Here is a 21,835-nt window from a genome sequence, read left to right as displayed (position 1 = left end):
TTGTGTTTAGGCAAGCAAAGCATAGCGCTTTCTGATGACGAATTATACTTAATAGTTTAATGTCGAACATGAGCTGCAGTTTAAAATTTAGGCCAACTTATTTCCGTACTTTGCTATTGGCTTATTGCATTAAAATGATGTTGTGGACATGTTGGCATGCGTAAAATCAAAGGCGAAACTTAGTTTTTTTTGTGCTTTTGTTTCTGAGTATACAGTCCAATATGTTGCCATGTTGGGTTGGAGATGTCATAAAATATTTATTTTTTTGTTATCAGCAGATCAATTTTACTTATGAAGTGGTAACTCTATCTACCAAAAGTTATAGATGAGTTGTTGAGCCATCACTAAAATTATTTCAAGTTCTCCCTGCAACAAAGGGCAACTCCATTTGTTTCCTTATGGTTTATGTGTTTAAATTTGGCAGGAAATTATTTGAAATATAGACAGAGTTAGAAGTCAGCAGACTCGTTATACTCTGTGTAATTATTAAGCTGTTTTTCTGTTTTTCTAGGTGTAGTTGGTGGTTTACCATGTTCCATATACGTTTGGTAATGTAGCTGACTAACTATAAAATGAAGTTAATTTTTCTTCATCTAACTTGTTTTGTGTTTAAAGAAGTCGTTTCGGGATCTTTAGTCGACTCACGCATACCCGGTACGTATTAGCCCACTCGTTCTAGATTTGTACATTTTTTTATAATTATATTTTGTGTGAGGCTTGCTAGCATACTGAGCAACATTACAACATTTAACATTATATAAACAAAATAGTAAACGTTTTCGGCTATGCATCTAGCCCTTATCAAGCCTTTGAAAGAAAACAAATTTTACATTGAATACGAAATACCAGAGAAACATTGAGTATAACAACAAAAATATGGTCGTATCTAAGTATTGGAGAACTAGGCTACTATATCTTGTTTACATACGAAATGATATATGTCTGTATATGGTTAAACAAAGTAATCTCTCTACCCAATCTATAATTTACTTAACAACATAAAAAAGTATACTATTGAGTGCGAAGGCTGGTGCCGACTGTAATTTGAGGCTGGTGAATTCATAACTTAATCGTTGACAAATAAAACCAAGCAACCAACATGAGGCCATTTTTTCACATTTATTTTTCGTAAATTGGAAAGGTAAGGAAGAAAACTTGTGAAATCGAAACTTGACGTCAGGTATTTGGAAACGTGTACCGATTTGAACATTTGTCTAAATTTTTAAAAATTTAAGACACCGAATCTTAGCGTTTAGAAGAACCCTCAGAAATTTTTTGCCGTGTGGTTGCTTGGTTTTATCTATCTGTGGTTGACAAAAGTCACCTCTTTACCAAAATTGTATAACTCAATCGTAGCACTAAAGCCGTAAAACCTTTCAGGTACGGATACCACGTGACCTCCTGCAAACGTGGTCAGGGCCGTTGACAGGATTTCTCGGGCCGGGTATCAATTTTTTTCGGGCCCGCTTCATCGACAATGTTATGAATATACAGGTTGTGTTAGATGTGCTATTAAAATAAGGACGACATATGCCGTTCAAAGTAGAAAATTAAGAGGAATATCATTTATATATATATTATCATATTCTCAAAGATTTGTTGTATCCACGAATTTCCCCAACTGCGTAATTACGCATTAGGGATTTCTCCGTAAACCCCGAAATCCTTGCTCTCAATCACGATTTTCGTTGGTATGTTTAAAGTTGTTCGAGTTTTCGGCTGAAATTAATTATTTGTAAAGTAGACGCAAGTAGCTAAAAGTGATTACCACCAAAAAATATATATATTCAGAATTAAAGAATGAGTGAAGAAAAATATTTCGTGTTTTTGAAAAAAAAAAAAAAATAGTGGTCAAGGAAATCACTATACCAGGAAGGGGGGCCCGGTACTTTACCATCTGACGGCTGAAGTGGCTGTTTTAATCTCTGATGGCAATTCTTTTAGATCTGATTATATTAAGATATTGATAATGTTGAAAGTCGCGGGAAATCTTTTAAATCCGGGCTCCTTAAATATTCCAGGCCCGGGTCCAAAAGTACCACCTAGACCCCTCTGTCAACGCCCCTGAACGTGGTAAAACTGTTGGTTTTGAACGAAAAAACATAGAAATCAATAATGATTCCCTCAATGTGGTCGCTTCCACATGCACCAACTCGAAAATTAAACTGGCAACACTATCGCTATTTGAGTGATAACACAGATAAGGAAGAATATCAAAATGATGAAATGTTAAAAACAAACTTGGTAATTGTTGAATCTTTTGACCAATCGGAGTAAAAAACAAACTTAAATGCAGCTTTTTCCTGCATTTAAAACTGTATTTTTGCTCTAGGTGAGTAGCTTTTGAAAGGGTCCTGGAATCGTGAAGAAACCACATCGTATTTTTAAATAAAGCGCGTTTTTCTTAGAATTGTCTTCATTTGGGGCCCAGAACTTTATTGTTACAGAGCCAAATTAACCTCTTAACGGCCCTGCTTGTTCTAAAGTATTACAGTATATGCTATAATCCTGTTACTTTGCAGAACAAACTGGAAATAACTGCACCATAAAAGCAAGCAATACGGAGACGGCGTACATTGGATGGCCGTATGCGTTCACTTGTGCAGAGTTGTTCGAGAAATACGTAAAGAAACCGAGTGATATTATCCGTTACGACGACGACTATTACGCCAACCCAAGCTCATCTTACGTCGATTATGATGAAAGCGAGCATAAGTACAATGCTACGGTAAGTGGAAAACATTTTGAATTGATTCAAAACAGAAATTAAAGTCGTAAACCGAAAAGTGGTTTGTTTTACCTAAAAAAAAGAAATGTTCAAAATCTTAAACTGAGTTAACGCTCTCAAGAGACAAAAAATACATGATTTTTTCCAAAATGTTTTGAAATAAAAATGTTTTTAAAAAATTTGGAAAATGTTTCTATTGACTTTACGGAGTGTAGCCGATGAACAAGAATTTTTTTTTTTTTTGAACAAGAAACAATGAACAATAAATTAGAAATTTTTGCATTAAAAGTTTGTAACATGAACAAACAACACTTGATAGTAAATTAAAATCGAAAACTCTTTGTGGGGTGGTACGAAAAAATTGCGATAATCAATATTTTATAACCTATTTTGTTGTACAGCAGCATCAGAGCATTTTAAGTAATTTAGCACTCAATTATTTTCAATATTCCAAATTCCCCTTAGTACAGCTTGCATTATTGGCAATTACAGTATTACTGATCACAATAAAGACAACAGGAAATTTAGATTTATTGGTTTAGTTTGCAAAGGTCACCAGGGACCAGATAAGATGACTATATTTTTTTAATTACGAGAAATTGTATATTGTGGGCACAAACGAGGTTTGTTTTAAGTCACAATTCCTTATTTTCTAGTGCCGTGTTAAATTTTCTGTAACTTTTTGATTGAAAGGCGTGTCCATCACATGCAATATCCAATACTTTGCTTCACTGTTTTATTCCTGCAACCTATACACCAATGCAGTAACGAGATTTTGTAAGATACTGAGGAAAATCTTGGTACATGTAATAAGACTTTCGTTTTGTTCAAATAGTCAATCTCCGGAAGCTAAAAGTTAGTAGCCAGTTGAAAGGCCGTGAAGTAATGGCATAATGTTTTCCAAACTTTACTTTCCACAGTGTCGCATCATAGATTTGGACAATAATCGGATTGTGTTTGAAAAAACTGTGGCCGAAGGCGATCATAAGAAATTGGTCTTTGATATTATGATCAACGAAAGTACGCCAAGAAACTATTCCATGGGAGGATGGGTAAGTCAATGCGATTTTGCTTATTTTTTTGTAAGCCGATGTGGTTTTGAAAAAATACAGGTCATGTAACGCGTAAAGGATAAATTTAAAAACTATGGAAGATCGTTCAGCTATTAGCGGATTCGATTAAATATTTCCTTCCGGATTATTAGATTAATTACATGCATCAAATATCAGTTTAAGTAATGATTGTTTTAAGATTTTGTACTAAGAACAGCCATACATCAGCGACACCTATTGAAAAGATAATCAACAATTAACATTTTTTGACAACATCGAGAATATCGCTTTATAACTTTAAAGTCTAAGATTGTGCTAGCGATGACAAATATCATAGTAGAACCACTTGCTTAACTATTTTCTTCCGATATGTGGACAAAAGTCACTTTCTAACAGTAGCCTACACATGACAAACAAAGTTTGGTTTGTTTAATTATTATTATTAGGCGATTTTTTTAAACACTTCTGCAGTTATTTTTATCTAAATACAACAATAAATAAAAAAAAAGACAACGAAACTAAAATACAAAATAAGTGTTGATGTAATCAGTGACTGTGCAGTGTAATTTTTTTTTTTATATTAACTTAGCCCTTAACTTGATCATGCTTCTGTGATCTGTCACTTGAAGTTGCAGAAATGTGATGTGTTCTGACTTAAACTACCTGCATGACTTTGCCATGGTTCTAATGCGCTATCTGTTTATTATTATTTCTCTTGTCATGAGTCAACTAATTGCTTTCTACCAAAATATAATTCATGGGAGGCATACTTCCCCGGTAACTGCTTTTGTTTGTTTAGTTTCAAGTAACGATTTCTTGCTCACTGATGCAAAACATTTTGTGTTTAACTGAAAATACTTCTTCAAAAATTTGTTTTATAAAATTGCTCTTTCAATCGTTTGCCACCAGTCCGGTCTTCATCTTGTAGCTTCAGCGAAATTTTTTTAACTATCTTTCATCTACAGTACAAGCGCTCTTACACCACTTGGACATTTTAATCTTTTCCTGTTAAAAACATTTAATTACACTTCATTACTTGCGACGTTGCAATTATGTTTAACCAGACAAAGCTAAACAAATACTTCTATTGTTTACATATTGAAGAAATAAGCTGTTTGTTTTATAATAATAGCCATAACAACGTCATTGAACGTGACAATGTGCAGAGTAATGGCAATGCTGCTCTCAGGTAATGATGAGTCTATCAAACATGACCGGCTATTGTTGAATCATAATTATGACTCTTTTATAGTCATGCTCGATTGTTAAGCAGTTTTATTTAGCTTCTGCTTCTTAACATTTTCAATTATAAACAACCCGTTTAGATTGCCGCATTCTTCCCTATGTTGTTTTTCTTTGTCGTGTGTCACACGGCCGTACCCCAGAGCATCACGCAAGCTCTTGCTGTATCGTTGAACTCGCCTGTATTCTGTGCAGAGCATCTTGCTTTTAGTGCAGGGCATTGAGGAGATGTTGCATCGCTTCCTCCTGTCCACATTTACAACTTGTGCTTCCCAAAGGATACCCGCAGTGTCGTATCAACATCTTACATCTTCCAAACGCAACATGTTTCAATGGGCCTCGCCGATTCACCATCTTGTGTGTGTGGCTCAGATCTTCAAACTGCACACCACACTATCTACCATTGTCCTGTATATCGACCCCAGGACAGATATGTGGACCTAACAACCCTCGATAAATACACAATCTATCGGCTGCTGCGCCTGGATGTAACAACGTGATCTGTGGCAGCCTCAAACCCAACAAGAAGAACATCTTCCAAGTCATACCAGTTCTTAAGCGGATGATTCATCGCCAGTACTTCCAGGGTTTACGCTTTCCGGGAGGAAGACCTTCTGTGGGAGAGAGCTCCATATTGACCGATGTCAGCCCGGCTGCCAGCTCCTCTTTCCACAGTTGGACAGGCACATTGGCAGCGACCTCATTTTGACCCAGTGATACAACTGAACCAAGGAAACTTTTTTGACTTCAATTGCCCGTATGCTGGAGTTTGGCCACGTTGTGGGTGTCTCAAATCCATGTCCTGACAAGATATTTTCTTTCTGCTTGTCAGGGTTCTTCTGATGTTGAGAGGAGCAATTTCAGACAAAATGTGCAGCGACGTGATGTTGGTTGGTTTGATACAGCCTGTAATCATATGGCAGCTTTGGTTCAATATGGAATCGATTTTCTTTGCATGTGCCGAGCGTTCCCAAACTGGGCAGGCATATTCTGCAACCAAATAGCATAACGCTAAAGTAGTTGACCGTATTGTATCAGGGAGGGCACCCCAATCAAAGTTTCCATCGTCCGCTGCAAAAGGAAGAAGCAGCTTGGGGTCATGTATGAGATGCAGGTTGTTATCACCAGCCCATTGTCTCTTTCTATAGCCTTAGCTTTAGCTGTGGCTGTTGAAATGATTGATAAACAAGCTAGGCGTGCCGCCATTTTGCACCATCAGATCGTTTGAGATGGTACCCGGTCAGTTGGTCGACAGGACAATTAGTCGACAGACATTTGGTCGACAAGACAGTTGGTCGACAGGACGTTAGGTCGACACAACGATTCATTTTAGGGTTAGAGTTAGTTAACTAACCTTAACCCTAACCTAACCCTAACTCTAGCCCTAACCCTAACCCTAAAATGAATCGTTCTGTCGACCTAACGTCCTGTCGACCAACTGTCTTGTCGACCAATTGTCCTGTCGACCAAATGTCTGTCGACCAATCAACCGTGCACCTTTGAGATAAAGGGTTCATTTGGAGGCTTATAGACAAATGTTGCGTCTATTCCATCGAGATGGAGAGTCTGGCATTCCATGTTATTGCTATCATCGGACGAGATTGAGTTAACGCCTGATCCGGATCTTATATATTAGATAGCACTGCCGGATTAGATAGCACTGCCATGTTTCTCATGAGAAATTTTGTTGACAAGGTCGATTCCGGGTATTCTTGGCCTGCGGTGTGCAGTTCTTCGGTGAGTTTCTTATAGGCAGAGGACATTGCATTGGTGTTTGTGCAGAGTTCAGCAATGATTGTTGATTTTGCTGAAAAAATCTCTTTGATGTTAACCTTCGATGTTAACCTTCGATGTTAGAGCAAGGCCTGAAAAGGGCTGGCTAGACGCTAGAGTGGAGACAGTTGTCTTATAACGTGGGGAAATATTGTTTCATTTATGGTGCTTGTTAGCTATGGTCGAAGTTACTTGTGGAAAGAAAGTCAAGTAGAGGCTGTCTTCATGTTCCCCCTTTGTTATCAGTGCTATTACGTTTTAATATTTTTTGTGTGTTATAATTTGTCATCTACATTTCTTAGTGATGTGATTTTGAACTGGTATATCGAGAAAGTGCGAACATAGATCATGAAACATTTAAATTTGTATGCTAGCACCTGATAGCGTTGCTAGAGGAGCTCAGGTTTGTACTTGCTCTAGGGACAGGTTTTGAACCAGTTTCGTCAATAGAAAAAAAAATAGTTAGAACAGTACCTTGCATTCACGGTTTTACAATACACACAGCTCTATATAAAATGTTCAATAAGCTTTACTTGGAAGATCAATGGGGTTGTTGAGAAATGGCTACCAAAACCATGATAACAGCTATACTCACTTACAATGTTCATTTGTTTTCTTATGTGCTTGCTCACATGCAAAGGGTCCTTTCAGTTATTTGGTACAGGTCGCATTTGAAATTTAACTATTTTTTCAGCTATCTGGTTTATCCAAAGATTGTGTGGCTTTTGAGTGTCGATTGAGGATAAAGGCGCTTTCAAACTTAACATGCCAGGAAGCATATCAAGCATCGAAACCGATCTCACATGAAGCCATAAAGGAAAAATCGTTTGAGTTGAACTGTGCAGGTTAGAGTTGCGTTATTGTGATATTTCTTTGGTATAACCTTCAGTCACTTTTAACTTTTAAGCAAATGAAAGGCAGAGTTCTTTGATGCATCCAGTAGACATTTGATAGCCTACCTCATTGTGTTAACAAAAGTCTTTCATAATAATTCAAGCCTTCTTTAGCCTACTTGTAAATGAACAATTGAAATGAAACAACAGTTTTTGTTGTGCTCTTGGATGGAGAATAACTTTGATTAATTGATTGCTTTAGTGTATCGCAAAGGTCATATCCGTATCCCACAAAACTCCAAAACCAAGTGGTACAGAAACTGTGATGCCCTTCCTGACAGCCATTCCTTACGTGGACGCTGGAATAATAAGGTAGGTATTGAACCATTGTGTTTTATTGTTAAGGGTTTGGACGGTTTGGATATAATGATAAATCAACTTTTTCGAGATTAGTTTTGAAAGTTAACGCCCGCTGCGCCATCCCACGGCTACTATGTATTGTAATTTTGTGAAGAAACTGTTTTAATCTGTCTATCAGCTCATTCTTCCAAGACTGACCTACGATGATCATCCTGGAAACTATAGTTGCGCAGTCACCCACAAAGGAATGACGCAATTTATCACTCACTTCAAATTTTGTGTTTCTCGTAAGTTTCTAACTGACTTTATTACAAAATAGTTGCTATTGTAACAGATTAATGCACATTTAGTCTGATTATTACAAAAATATATAGAATAGTGACGCCAAACAATAAGAAAGCGCGTCATACCTTTCTTTAAATTAGGTCAATCATAATCTGTTGAAACGATTATATTTTTTCGCTTGCATGTGCAAAACTTTAATCAGAAGTTTGGATACTTTTTTCACGGTTTCTCAGATTTAATGCCCAGTTTTTGGCCTCTAATTATTCTTTGTCTTTTTAGCGCCACGTCACAGTGTGCAACATACAGTCAAGTGTGCCAAAGAGGAATATTTTGCATCTATCGGGAAGGATGTGGTATTGAAATGTAACGGTACCATTGACAATCAAATGGCGGATTCAGTCATGACTTCTATTGTTTGGGCAAAGGTTTGTTCACTTTCTGCATAACTTTGTGCAATATTTATATGCATTCTGGTTTGTTATAGAACAGTTGTGATTCTAAGCACGTCTAGCTTTCGAAACGTTTGCTGGGCTTTAGTTCAGTGTTTGTATTTTGGGCTTTGTATCTTTTAACCCAAGCATTCCAAGCATTTTTTCCCTAAATTGGGGGCATCTTTCGGAGATTGGCTGTAACGTTTAAATTTATAAATGTTGTTGACAAACACCGCTCACCTCTACCTAACGTGTAATAAATTGGGTGGGCGTAGTTACTGAAGGAAAGGCGGCCGAGTGAAAGGAACTGGCTATCCTACTCTCCTCGGTGCCGAAGTCTTAGTATAATGAAAACCTTATCTTCTTATACCCGACACTTGAATCAAGTATGGGACCACCTTTCCCTTTTACCTGTTGAGCAACGATAATAAATTTGATAAACAAATGCAGGTTTCTAAATGGGGAAACCCATTAACTTGCACGAATTATTATGATCGCCTTGAAACAAGTGAGAACAATACAAGAGCCACCTGTATTTAGTGAGTATTATGATAAAGTTTGCTTCATGATCTACTCAGTATGATGTCATAAACGCTTGAAACTAAAGTGCTTTCCTTGTAAGAAACAAAAGTATGCAAAGACAACGTAATCTATTACATTTTGGGTAACCTCTTTGCGATGACCAGGGCCGTTGAGAGGATGATTTGGGCCTGGTGCCAATGAGATCTTCGTGTCCCAAATCAAGATATTTATAAGAAAAACGCACTGTATCCAAAGAATACGAGATGGTTTCTTCAAATTCCCAAGTTTTTGGGAGGTTAGATATACCTCTAAATCAATCCGGGCCCCGTCCCAAGGTATCCTCTGGACCCCTGTCAATGCTACTGGTGATACCTCAACATTGTATAAAAAACATGTAATGACTAATAATAATCATCGTCAGCTCCAACTCGTGTCCAAGTATTGGTTTCGTCTTTCCGCTAGGCGATGAGTTGTGATGGCCCTTGATGTTTAATTTCTTGATTCCTACAAGTAAAGTTAATTAAATAAATAAATTGTGTGTAGATACAGTGAAGTGTCTTGTCCATTAAACTATTCTTCTTTCATTGATTGTGCATTGCACTAGTATTCCAATTTTATTATATTGTCATAGTCGCAAGCAGACTCATGATATCTGCTACAACCATGTACCCAGTGAAGCGGAACGGAATATTCCCCAGCAAATGTTCCTCATGGACTTAACGATTCGGTGAGTGTTTAGAAGGAAGACTTAACACCACTTTCTAACATTTATTCCAGGAATGGGCATGCAGTTTGACTTTGGGTTTGACACCTGTCAGAAGATATTTCATTTTCTTGATTGTTGTTACAAATTGCTAAACCCTTAATCTGTATAAGTGCAGCCCAGCAGTTGTTTAAAGATGCAATGTGCACTTGTGCAGTGTGCATCCCGGTGTTGGCATGAAGTAGCGAATCTAAGAGGGGGGAACTTAGTCACATGTCCTCCCAAAAACAACCAGAAAAATGGCAGATTCTCAGTTTTTCAAAATTTTCTTGCTCACTTTGGTCACTCAATCCCATTGATCAAACTAACCAACAACATCAGTGCTCCGTATTTCACGTCGGTAGTAAATTATGAGGATGGAAAAACGCTTAAATACAAGCCCAACAAAAATGAAAAATATTTTTTTTAAGTAAAAAAGCATAAAACTATCAAGGGGAAGAAATTTCAAACACCCATTCTGACTACGGCACTCCATCCTGGGGTTTAGAGTATACAATAAATTGGCAGGTCTTTTGCACAGTCAGATGGATGTGTGGCAGGAGCACATCAGAGTAGTTTGTTGCTGCAATAAGACGTTGCACTTTTTTTATTTTTTCACTAAGCTGATACCTTAACGTAGCATTAGATCTCTACCCTTCAAATTAAATGAAGCAATATTTTTTTTTTTTTTGCGTAGTTGTGTTTTGTATGACATATGAAGTGTTTTCGAGAAAATTAATGGTCCTTAAAGGGAGTAAATGCTGTGGTTAGTATGATTGACCTAAGTTGCGGTGGACGAGCAATGCTGAGCATGTTTCATTCACTGTGCGATGAATGCGATGATTTCTAGAAAGTACTGTACACTATACATCGAAGCGCACGCTGAAGAGTCTGTAAACAATTGCAATTGCTGGTTGACTCGTCACAATCAAACACGAAAAATTTGCATGTAACGTCGAATGTTTATAACACTTTACTTTTTTTGCTACGTTTAAGTTTTGCTAAAGTTGTTGCTTGTTTGTTTATTTATGCCAAGGTTCCGTGTTTCCACAACACTTTGCTTCAGCAAAAAAAATTTTTGTTTATTTTCAGAAACGTCCAAAAAGGAGACTTAGGCACTTACGAAGTTGCATTCCATTCGTCGGGAGGTGGTTCCAAAGTTGTCACAGCAAATATGAACCTCACTGAATACACTGTACCAATGCTTGTTGGTAATGCCGCAGCGGTGGGGGCTAGCACAATCGCATTTGTAGTATTTTTGATACTGGGTGTATGGCTTTGCTGGTGGAAACAAATTTATTTTAAGGTCCAGTACAGAAGAAGATTTGGCGAATATTGCCCAGGTGAGTGCTCACCCAATCTCGTATTTGAATTTAAGAAATAAACGTTATAAATTTTTAGTACATTTCAGTGAAAACAACTCAAAAAACATAAATCAAAAGGCAGAAACTAAATTCATGTTTAACAAACATTTCGACTAGTGTATTGTTTTCATCTTCAGTGCTGCCAACCAAATTTGATTGGTAACACTACAGTACAGTTGTGGCCAAAATTTTAAAATGTTTGAATCAGATCCGAGGATAAAGATTCAAAAACCAACCAACCAACCAGACAGCAAATGTTATATTTATCCAGAACTAAACCCATAAACTTGGTGCAATACATGAAAAGGATAAATCATTTTACATCCACTATTTTTCGAAACTTTACTCTTTTGTTTGTCCACCATTAGATTTAATTACATTCTCCAAACATTGTGGTATGTTCTCCATAAGACTTTGTCAGTATTCATCTGATAATTTACGTATCTAACCTTCTTGGATTGCTTTTATCCAACTCTTTAGCACAAATTGGCTGTTTCTCTGAAGTTTTCACTCTTTTTCAACACCTTTAGCAAGCAGCACTGATCGTATCTTGCTGGCAGAACTCATTGGAGATCGAATTATTGTTGTTCTCATGACGTGGTTGTCTTTTGGCCTGTTATTTTTTGTGGCCAACCAGACCTTTTAGCATCCGAATAAGTTTCATTCCCTTTTTCCTTCAATTTTAATCCTGCATTGTGAACTGCAGTCTTGCTATGCATTACTCTTTCACTGTAGAGTATTATTTTTAACAAACAGTTGTTAACCACAGGTTTTGTTTCTGGATTTTACGCTTTATCATTTTTACTCCGATCATTTCTATAACTTTGTTGTAAATCATTTGATATCATCAAGTGCAATGAATGACTTTCATTTTACAGTATTCTAGCCAAACAGGACATGTTTAAATGTTGGCAAATATCAGCATTTTCAAAACTATTGGTTATTCATGGAGTATTTTTTTCTTTTGATATCATAAATATCAAACGTTTTGGAAACGTTGATACGATGTCGCATTACGCACGTTTGTTCCGATGAATCACCAGCCTCGTAATTTTTCTCGCCTACTCTTTTTTTCTATTTTCTTCGAAACGGCAATGCAACAAAAGTAGAAAAACCGGTTCTTGATGTAAAAGTTTGCATTCAAGGAGCTACATTTGGTGTTAGCGAAGACCAGTACTGCCAATGTTTTATGTTATCGAACTATTATGTAACCGAAAGGAAATTACATGTCAACACCTGAAAAATCACAGTTGCGATTCAATAATAGACATTTGCATCTCAATTCTTTATCAAGCCATAAGAATAAAACAATTTGTTCAGTTTTTTGTAATAATAGCTAATTCACTGTCACAATGAGGCCTAATGAGTGGTTCCAAGGGTCTGAAACTTGTTTGTGCTGCAAAGACTAAAAATAAATGTGAATTTCAATAGAAGAACGAAACTGTTTTTATAAAATTACTTCATTGTAACACCTTTGTTATATTAAACTTTTCCTATTGTGGCACTTGAAGTGACATTTGAGAAAAAGTTACTTAATCATGCAACAATGCCCAAGCTACATTTGTATTGACAACTACTACAGTACAATGTAGAGGTTATGGAATATTGACTAATGGAAACTACATGCTTGTGATAATTTATGTTTTATATTGCTGAAAATTTAAAAGCCAGAGATAAACAAATAGATACAAAAACCTATAGTGGGTTGCAGTATTTTAATCATCATCACATGCTATAGTGTCTGCCAATAGTATAATCTGGCGACCTATCCTGTTTTGAGCTTGTAGCTAAAGGTACTTACGTCAGGGAAAGCTTTAACATGGCTATGTTTCGTTAGTTGAATGGTCTGAACGGCTAGCGTGGAAGCTACACCGTTATGGTTAGCGAATCGCAACTGCTCGCTGTACTAGTGACTGCTCAGCCTTGTGCTGATAGCCGGGAAGAACTCTCCTTTCTTCACAATTTAACATGGCTACTTGACGTTTAACTACTTTGATTACAAAAATACAGTAGGCTATATAGACTAGAGTTTTCACAACGCAATTAAACGGCGTAGTACTTTACAGATAACAGAGAATACGGAGCTTTCTTCTCCTACCATTTTTCTTATGATTTGGACAAATTTGCTCAAAACCAAGTCCGTGACGTCACAACTTTTGTCCGCGATGAGCTCGAGAGTCAAGGCTATAAGATCTTTGACGAAACAAAAGATAATTGTGAAATCGCACGTAAGTTACCATTGTAAGATACGTACAGTATACGCAGTTTCAAAATGCGAGGTTTTTACGTGCATATGCACCAACTCTGATACTTAAATTGGGTCAGTTTTGTTTGAGATCTTGGAATAGCTTACAAACATGTTCGCTTTGTATCCTTGGATTAGTTTGTTACTGTCAAAATGTATGTTGTTTTTTATCATACCTACGCTTTTGCCCTGTAGCTAAAGATATTGATTAAATAAACGAAAATGCAAGGAAGCCAATCTTCGTGTCCACCTTCAAGTGTCCCTTAAGTGTTCTTGTCTTGCCAAGAACACATGCCCTTGAGCGGTGTCGAAGCAACGCCCTTTTGAGTGTCATGGCATTTGCACCACTCAGCTATATGCAGCCTACAAGATAACCTGGCACATTGTTTTCATGTTGCAGCCTGATATTAACTTAACAACTATCAATCAAGTTCATTGTTTTGTAGCTCGGGCTGAACAGCAACTCGCCTACATGAAACAGAGCCATCGTGTGGTGATAATATTAACATCAGAATATGTAAAGGACCATTGGAAAGTTTTTACATTGCAACAGGTATTACCCCAGACGATAAAATCCGTCGTTTTAAAATCCGTCTACGTCTACAGACGTTGAATCAATGTTAAAATGACGGATTTTGCTATCTGGGATCACTTACTTACAGGAATTTAAGTGTCTTTTTAACGCGCTTTCTCTGTTACAAACAGAAGCGCCTCATTCAAATACGTCATACTTTCATTATAGAGCAAGTTAAATGTTCAGAAAATTTCTTTTGCTCTGGAAAGAATATACTATAGTTTTTAGTCTTTATAGTCTTTAATAAAACAATTGTTTTAATAAAACAATTCTTTATAGTCTTTAATAAAACAATTGTTTTAATAAAACAATTCTTTATAGTCTTTAATAAAACAATTGTTTTAATAAAACAATTCTTTATAGTCTTTAATAAAACAATTGTTTTAATAAAACAATTCTTTATAGTCTTTAATAAAACAATTGTTTTAATAAAACAATTCTTTATAGTCTTTAATAAAACATTGTTTTATTAATAGTCTTTAATAAAACAATAAATACTATTAATACCACAACAAGTGCTCAATGCCAAGCAAAAAAGCCTAGCAGAGCAAATTACATCAAGTATAATTATTGCTCACTAAAACCTTTACAGCCTGTTTTACCCTAAAAGGGGGATCATCAGAAGGTCCATATTCAAATAGAATTTAATAATAATCTAATAATGTTTTTAATAAGATGCTCAGACGTTGCTTTTCATGAATGTTAATTTTTTGTATGCTTACACTGTACAATGCCATTTATTACAGCTTTTTTCATATATTTCATACTGTACTGTAATGTAGAATTGGCTGCATGTGGTGCCGAGGAACAGACCGCAGACCACATCATCAATGACTGTACCATCTTCAAGCCACCTAACGGAGTGGAAGGTCTGCGCGTCATGGATGATAAAACTAAAGACTGGCTGCTCTCTAGCAGCCTTCCAGTGTAGTCCGGGAACATCGTGAATCTGGGGTGGTAAAAGGATAGACCCTCGGCCCCAGAAGCTCAGACGACGACGACGACGACGGCTGCAGTTCTTTCATAATTGTGATAAAAAATACTTTGTGACCAGATTGCAATCTATCCTGAACAAAGCCATAAAGATTCAACCACAGTTGCTTTGCCCTGTAGTGGCTTCTCTGGCTTACTTTTGTATATTTTTTTTAGGGATTTGAAGAAATGATCACATCCGAGTCCAAACTGATCTTCATAGTGGTGCCAGGGGTCAGGGAACATATCAAGCAACACGCTGTGGAAGATAAAACACTTGAAATGATAAAAACTGCAATGAATGTAAGTTTTGGCCAACAAATTGTAAGACTAGCTACTGGATATCAAACTTACTGCTTGAAGCAGAGTGTCCGCCCCCGCAGCTTTACAGTAGTTGGTCAAGCACCCAACTTTGTTTGCAAAGAAACCTCAAAATCAAGCGACACTGGTTCGGCTCTTGAAGTGTGCGTTTGAGCAACGCATTTCAAAGACTGCTCTCTAATCAGCGGCACATGGATGGAATAACCGATAGACAACAGCAATCGGAGACTTCTCTCTGTCAAACTCGGTAACCGGCCATGAGTCAGTCCTTCAAAGCCTTTGCAAGTATGCGAAACTGCCAAGAATGACCTATCAGAGGCTTTGTCAGTCCGAGGATAAAGATTCAAAACAACCAAAAGAGCAACATGGCAATGTTGCCAGATGTTCTTGAATTTCTGGCAGAAAATATTATTTTAATATACAGGTTGTCGAAAGCTTGCCATTAAAAACCAACTCAAAGACAGCACAAATTGTAGAAAACTATACAAAATTAATCCAAAGATTTACGATGGGCTTGTATAAGGGTGCTAACTGCGTTTATTCACAATGAACACAAGACAAATTAATTATTTTAAGTGTAAACCTTAGCTTATTTTATTGCAAAACCAGTGACACTGCTCAAGTCCTCTATTCCAGGTGGCATAAATTTGCCAGAATCAACGGTCACTCACGATGCTTGACTTCTATTCTTTTGTTTTTAGGTGAATTACGTCATAGAGTGGTGTAATGGAAAAAAGTTCAATCAAAAATTATTTTCCTTGCAACTGGAGCTGGCTATGCCGAAGTTGCGCTCACACAAAGCGACGCGTCATACCTCTACATCGTCGTCTGTGATGTCACAAGTCTTCTATAAAAACGCATTTAAAGGGTTTAAAAGAACATTCAGCAACGAGACTGGAACGACAGAGATTAGTTCCCCAGGTTAGACTAAGCTATTGCGCACTCTTGTTGCTTGGATTTCGAAATTAGGTGACAGCTTACCCAATAATTTGCCACAAGAAGTATTTGTGTTTAATCTAAAAGTTTTGGAAACTAAACACTCGCCAACATTGCATAGGAGAAGATGTGGACCATCGACTCGGTCACAGAAATTGATAGTGTTTAGTTTCCTCCTGTAATTGTGTGGGCGAAGCGTTTTGATCTGCCGTGTCTTCGTTTTGCTGTAACCTTATGGAACTAGAAGATATTTCTTAAGTTCCGTAGCCAAGTGGTGACCGCGTCTGCACGACGTTCAAAGAGATGTCGGTTCAAAACCGCTCCAGAGCACGCGTTTTTTTTACAAGAAACTTAATGAGATACCCTAAATGGAAACAGCTGACTCGATGACTATGTGTCTTGTGGCTGCTTCAAGTTGATTGTTTTGTTGCGTCTGTGATTCTATGCGGTCATAATTGAAATAAAGTGATTATAAATGAATAGCTTCAAAATCTTGACTGATTTTTTGTTTTTCTTTAGTTTCCATGCAAGAAGACTACATAGAAATTTCTGAAGAGCCTTCACTGTGACGTCATCGCTATACTTGAGTCTGCAAACGTGACAATTGCATCATGACGCCACGCTCTGTTGCTTCTGCAAATATCTTTCTGAACTGTTTTTAAAAAACAAGAATATTTCTTCACTTCTTCAATTGCGTATTTAATGTTTTCTCATTATCGTTGTGGTCTTGATCTGAGTAGCCTCATCGAATTGTTAACAAGCAAAGGAATAAGTTGATTTCTTACAGACCATAAGGCCAAAAACGTTAGTATGATGTTAACTGTATAAAAAAATGGTACAACTGTTGCTAGATTTCATTTAGAATTCAGCACTCTTGCGCTCTCAAGCGGGAAAATCTACCTTGCCATATTGAAGAAGTTATTTTCTTCATTTATTTCTACATAGTATTTTGATTAGGCTCACTCAGAAAAATACCGATCATTGTACTAAATGAGATTTTTTGTTGTTGCTGCGTTAAATGTGCTAGAAAGTAAAAGCGAAAATATTGCAAGCAAGATCTAGACTATGACTTGCAATAATGCCACCAAAGCCACGTTATTTTAATTCGGTTGAGTAAAATCAAGGACCCATTTCAATAATTTATAAAGTGTAAGGACCTCTTGCTCTAAGTGGAAAGGTTGAATACTTGTAGCATCTTTACTCTGTTCTTAAATCTTAGTGCGTTTGTTTTTAAATCAATATCCTACTTTTGCGGACTACAAACTCAAATTGGAAGCCACTGCTTCAACTGGGAGTTTCTGTATTATTTATCGTACTTACTAGATTATCTTATTGCGTTGTTGGTCATATGTGAGCAGTGAGCACTTTACATGCTAGAATATGATTTGTTATATTTTAGATTACTTTGTACTTTGCATTATGTTTCAAGACTTTCTGAAATTTTACCTTTGTTATTGAGAATTTTTTTGGGTGATATAAAGTCGTTTCTGAACTGTACTGTAAATTCCAGGCACATCCATTATTGCACATTATTAGCTAACGACTGACCATTACAGATGGGGGACGAGGGGACTGTGGTACACGAATTCCCCCTCGCTTTTTACCAAAAGGAAACTATGGTACTCGCTTTTCTTTGTGAACGAACTCATTGTACCGCACACCTTCCTTACTGCGCTGCAATGCCAGTAAAAGTAAAGGTCTTATCCTTAGTTACCGAGCTTTGGGGAATGATAAGATAAGGTTCTCATCATAATAGCTTTAGAACTAACTAAACTAGAGTGGCCGGTTCCTTTCTCTCGGCCGCCTTTCCTTCAGTAACTACGCTCACCCAATTTATTGCATCCTGGATTAGAGGAAAGCGGTATTTATCAACAGCCAGCTTAAGCCGGGTGTCGAACCATGTTTGCATTATTGGAAAGCCAGCGCCTTATCCGCTGCGCCATCCCACCACTTGCAGTGTTAGTAGCCTCACATATTTAACCACTGGGTAAATCTATATTAATGAACGAATGTTTCACTTGTAATCAACGTATTTTGCCCAGTGGTGTCTGTATTTTGTTGAAGCTAAGTGATCTCTGTACCAAAGCTTTGTTGAAGCCGTAGAAGAAGTATCAGGTTGTCGAAGCTGTAATAAGCCTACATAAAGAAATTGTTCCACCACTCACTTGAGTGGGTGGTGGAACAATTTGGCGCCGTTGGGCCAGCTAGTTTAAAACCGTGACTCATGGAGGCAGATGACCCTTGTTGATGCGCAATCTGCTGCAGGCGAAGATGACGATTGAATAATCTCTTGAGTTACTATACATTATCCAAGTTGCTGCAAATGAAAAATTCACACACGAGGTCACCCAGGGTAGAAATGCAATGATATACACACGGCGTGAGATTGGTATTCTGTCAATTGCAAATGTTCTGAACGTTTTGAAGTTTACGAAGTTTTGTAATATTGTACAGAAATAACTTAGCTCAACAACGCGACGTGAATCAAAATATTGGATGTTCAAAATGTTTACTGTGGCTTTAATAAAATATTTTGATGTTACGGTTCAGTTCTGTCATTGTACCAAGCTCTCATTAAAACTTTGACGCCATGAACGGATAAACCATAAACAAGCGAGAATGCTTCTGGGGTGAGATGGTGGAAGAAAAAGGTGGAAAGAAAAAAGCGGATGGACCAAAGATAAAGCAAGAAAGCAGTGAGAGGGTTAAGCTATTGTCAGACTGATAAAAAGATGAGAAATAAAGTGGGAAAAACTCACTGAAAAAGGCGATCTGGTACTGAGACACTTCCTCAAATGGGCGATCTATCTCAGAATCAGAAGCAATCACTAAAAAAACAAATCAATGTTTTTTTTCTAGGGTAAACCTTAAAATCATTTGGCTAGGCTATCACTCACAACAGTATTTCAATAACAAAAAAAAATTATATTGCAGAACCCCAGATTTCGTCCATTAGGACTCATCAGTACAACTAAATCGAAGCAAAAAATACAAATCAAATTGATAAAATATCAGTAGGCATACAACTAGACAGAAACAGACTAAAAACTGCATTTGAAAGTTTGACAAAAGTCTATTATTTTTCAAGCCCTCAAATTTTGTTTTTTCTTCTTTTTTCGTTACCTCATTGCGCTACTACGTAACTAAATCAAGGATTAGGCAAAATACAGAAAAGTTTCAACAAACGAATATTAAATTATGCCTGGTCCTTACAAGCAACAGCGAACAGTAAGTACCGTACGTAGGTTGGTTGGTTTTGAATCTTTATCGTCGGACTGACAAAGCCTTTGATTGGTTATTCTTGCTAGTTTCACATATCGGTACTTGTAGAGGCCTTTGACCCAGGGCTGGTAACCGAGATTGACAGAGTGAAGTTTCCGATTGTTGAAGTGTTATTGCCGGGGAATTATTCCATCCATTAGGTGCCGCTGAATGGAGAGCAGTCCTTAACGTGCGTTGCTCAAATGTACACCCCGAGAGTCGAACCAGCGGCGCATGAGGTTGAAGCTTCTACGTTAACGAAGTCACGCACGAACCAACTGAGCTATCGGGGTGGACATAAAACATGTACCGCACCAGTTGGCAAGATATTCAGGAATTTTATATCGTTTACATAACTATGTATCGCAAAACACACTAAGTATGGTTGGTTACAGTCTAGTGTACAATCTTATACAATATGGAATCATTAGCTGAGGAAAAGCCACTAAAACTTTACTTAACAGTTTGCTCCTCAACGGGGTCCAGATCTTCCCCCTCTCCTCATATTTCCTTTGATTACTAAAAGATCTGTGGACACGTCTTTTGGCCAACCTTTAAAATAATGTATGTTCCATTTTTTCTTGCCTTCAACCGCACTGCAGTATATAACTTTGTATATTCTATTTTGTATCTTATTCGCTCTGAGGATGCGCATTGTCATGGTGCGCGAAACATCAACGAAGCAATAAATCAACTTGTTCGTCGTTGCTTTTACACTCGCTTTCATCAGATGAACGTTGCAACTAGTGCTAGAAAAGATAATTGTCCTGATGAACACCCAAACTTTTCAGTATCATAAAACTTGGTATTAATTTAGTAAAGTAAATCAATGTAAAACAAGGGTTCCCAACCTGGGGGCCATGGCCCCCTGGTGGGCCATGAGCCTTTTTCAAGGAGGCCATGGAAAAATTCGAAAAATAATAGTTTTTTTAATTTATCGTCTCTACAGTAAGTCCACTCCAACACTATATAACAAAGGAAATACCGTATATACTCGAGTATAGGTCGAGATGTTCGCAAGTGATTTTCACCTCAAAAAGACAGGCTCGACTTATACACGGGACAAGCTGTTGTCTCCAGCTCGGAAGTTTTCAAAATGAATTCATTTTTGCTGCGGCAAAATCATTGCCGACGTAGATTACAGAGTGTGAAATGGCTTCGGCCGAAGTAAAAGTTTTGAATACGTTACGTTTATTCACAGTGATTCAAACTTAATTTTCAAATTTAATGATTTCTTCTCAATTCCAAACCTTGTTAAAGCAATATGCAAAGCTCACGAGACAAAACAGCAGAAATAGCTGCTTTAAGTGTAGGATACCCTATAGGCTAATCGTTCTTATTACGTAACATTCCATGATCGTTGAAGTCGATGTCAAACCTTAGCGGCGCATAAAACAATGATGCCAGGTTGGCTAGATGATAATAGCGGTAAGAGACGTCGTTAATGCAGGCAATATCTGCGATCAAGACCATTAAAACACCTTTTTTTTATCGGTTTTCGATTTAATTCTCACACATTGCGAACAAAACAATGCGTTCTGTTGAATTATAATTAATCTCACAGCGGGAAGACCTCGTTGAAATAAGCGCGTCTAATTTAGCTTATACACGAGAACGACCTATACTCGAGTATATACGGTAAATTAAAATTTAATAAAAATACTAGTACATTTTGCCCAAATCTTGATAAAATGGTCTTTAATTCCCGGTTGTTTCAAAAATAATAATATCATTCTAACTACCGCTTACTGTATAAACAAGTTTTTTAATTAAAATGACGTTTGTTAATTTTTTCAAAAGGTTGAAAAAAATAGGGGGGCCATTGATTTTTCAAAATTTTCAAAAGGGGCCACGGTGTAAAAAAGGTTGGGAACCCCTGGTGTAAAAGGACTAACTTGTTTGAGTGTACGTTATTTGTTACAGATCAGAGAACAGTTATCGGCATTCAATCAAACCGTCTTTTAATCGATATGAATGGGTTCGATACCCTGTGGAGTCATACCAAAGATTTTTTTTAAAGTGGAACAGTATTAAATCCTCTTCTTGCTTGACATTCAGCAATGGAATGGCTTCGGGTAATAATGTACTGAGTTGAGCCTCTACGCGGTTGCATTGACCCTGTCTGCTTTGTAAAGCGCTGAGGAGCAAAGCATTCTGCGATGGATACAGCGATATATAAAAACAAGCATTATTA

At 37.2% G+C, this 21,835-nt stretch overlaps 1 protein-coding gene across 2 annotated transcripts; it reads left to right on the top strand.

The window, feature by feature from the left end:
* Nucleotides 1–518: 518 nt before the first annotated feature.
* On the top strand, nucleotides 519–18,938 carry LOC145786600 (uncharacterized). 2 transcript variants are annotated; one of them, XM_082598284.1, is made up of 16 exons: nucleotides 535–654; nucleotides 1,381–1,494; nucleotides 2,523–2,728; nucleotides 3,649–3,780; nucleotides 7,490–7,640; nucleotides 7,891–8,000; nucleotides 8,167–8,275; nucleotides 8,553–8,698; nucleotides 9,155–9,243; nucleotides 9,858–9,953; nucleotides 11,061–11,311; nucleotides 13,399–13,560; nucleotides 14,024–14,130; nucleotides 15,301–15,426; nucleotides 16,146–16,365; nucleotides 16,900–18,938. In XM_082598284.1, exons 4-16 carry the CDS (start codon nucleotides 3,736–3,738, stop codon nucleotides 16,947–16,949), a joined length of 1,662 nt encoding a protein of 553 aa, XP_082454410.1. In that variant the 5' UTR covers nucleotides 535–654; nucleotides 1,381–1,494; nucleotides 2,523–2,728; nucleotides 3,649–3,735; the 3' UTR covers nucleotides 16,950–18,938. The 2 variants fall into 2 exon arrangements, with proteins under 2 accessions (XP_082454409.1, XP_082454410.1); XM_082598283.1 differs by lacking the exon at nucleotides 1,381–1,494 and having other exon boundaries at nucleotides 519–654.
* Nucleotides 18,939–21,835: the final 2,897 nt, after the last annotated feature.

This window comes from Aplidium turbinatum, chromosome 17 (assembly GCF_918807975.1).
Source record: "Aplidium turbinatum chromosome 17, kaAplTurb1.1, whole genome shotgun sequence".
Lineage (NCBI taxonomy): Eukaryota > Metazoa > Chordata > Ascidiacea > Aplousobranchia > Polyclinidae > Aplidium > Aplidium turbinatum.
This window is presented reverse-complemented; position numbering and strand designations above follow the sequence as displayed.

What these genes read in the sequence shown, in the direction of transcription:
- LOC145786600 (XM_082598283.1), top strand. Translation starts at nt 573, where the DNA reads ATGAAGTTAATTTTTCTTCATCTAACTTGTTTTGTGTTTAAAGAAGTC. An exon ending in CTTCAAATTTTGTGTTTCTC is followed by an intron (nt 8,276 to 8,552) that starts GTAAGTTTCTAA and finishes TTGTCTTTTTAG; the next exon opens with CGCCACGTCACAGTGTGCAA. An exon ending in ACAAGAGCCACCTGTATTTA is followed by an intron (nt 9,244 to 9,857) that starts GTGAGTATTATG and finishes ATATTGTCATAG; the next exon opens with TCGCAAGCAGACTCATGATA.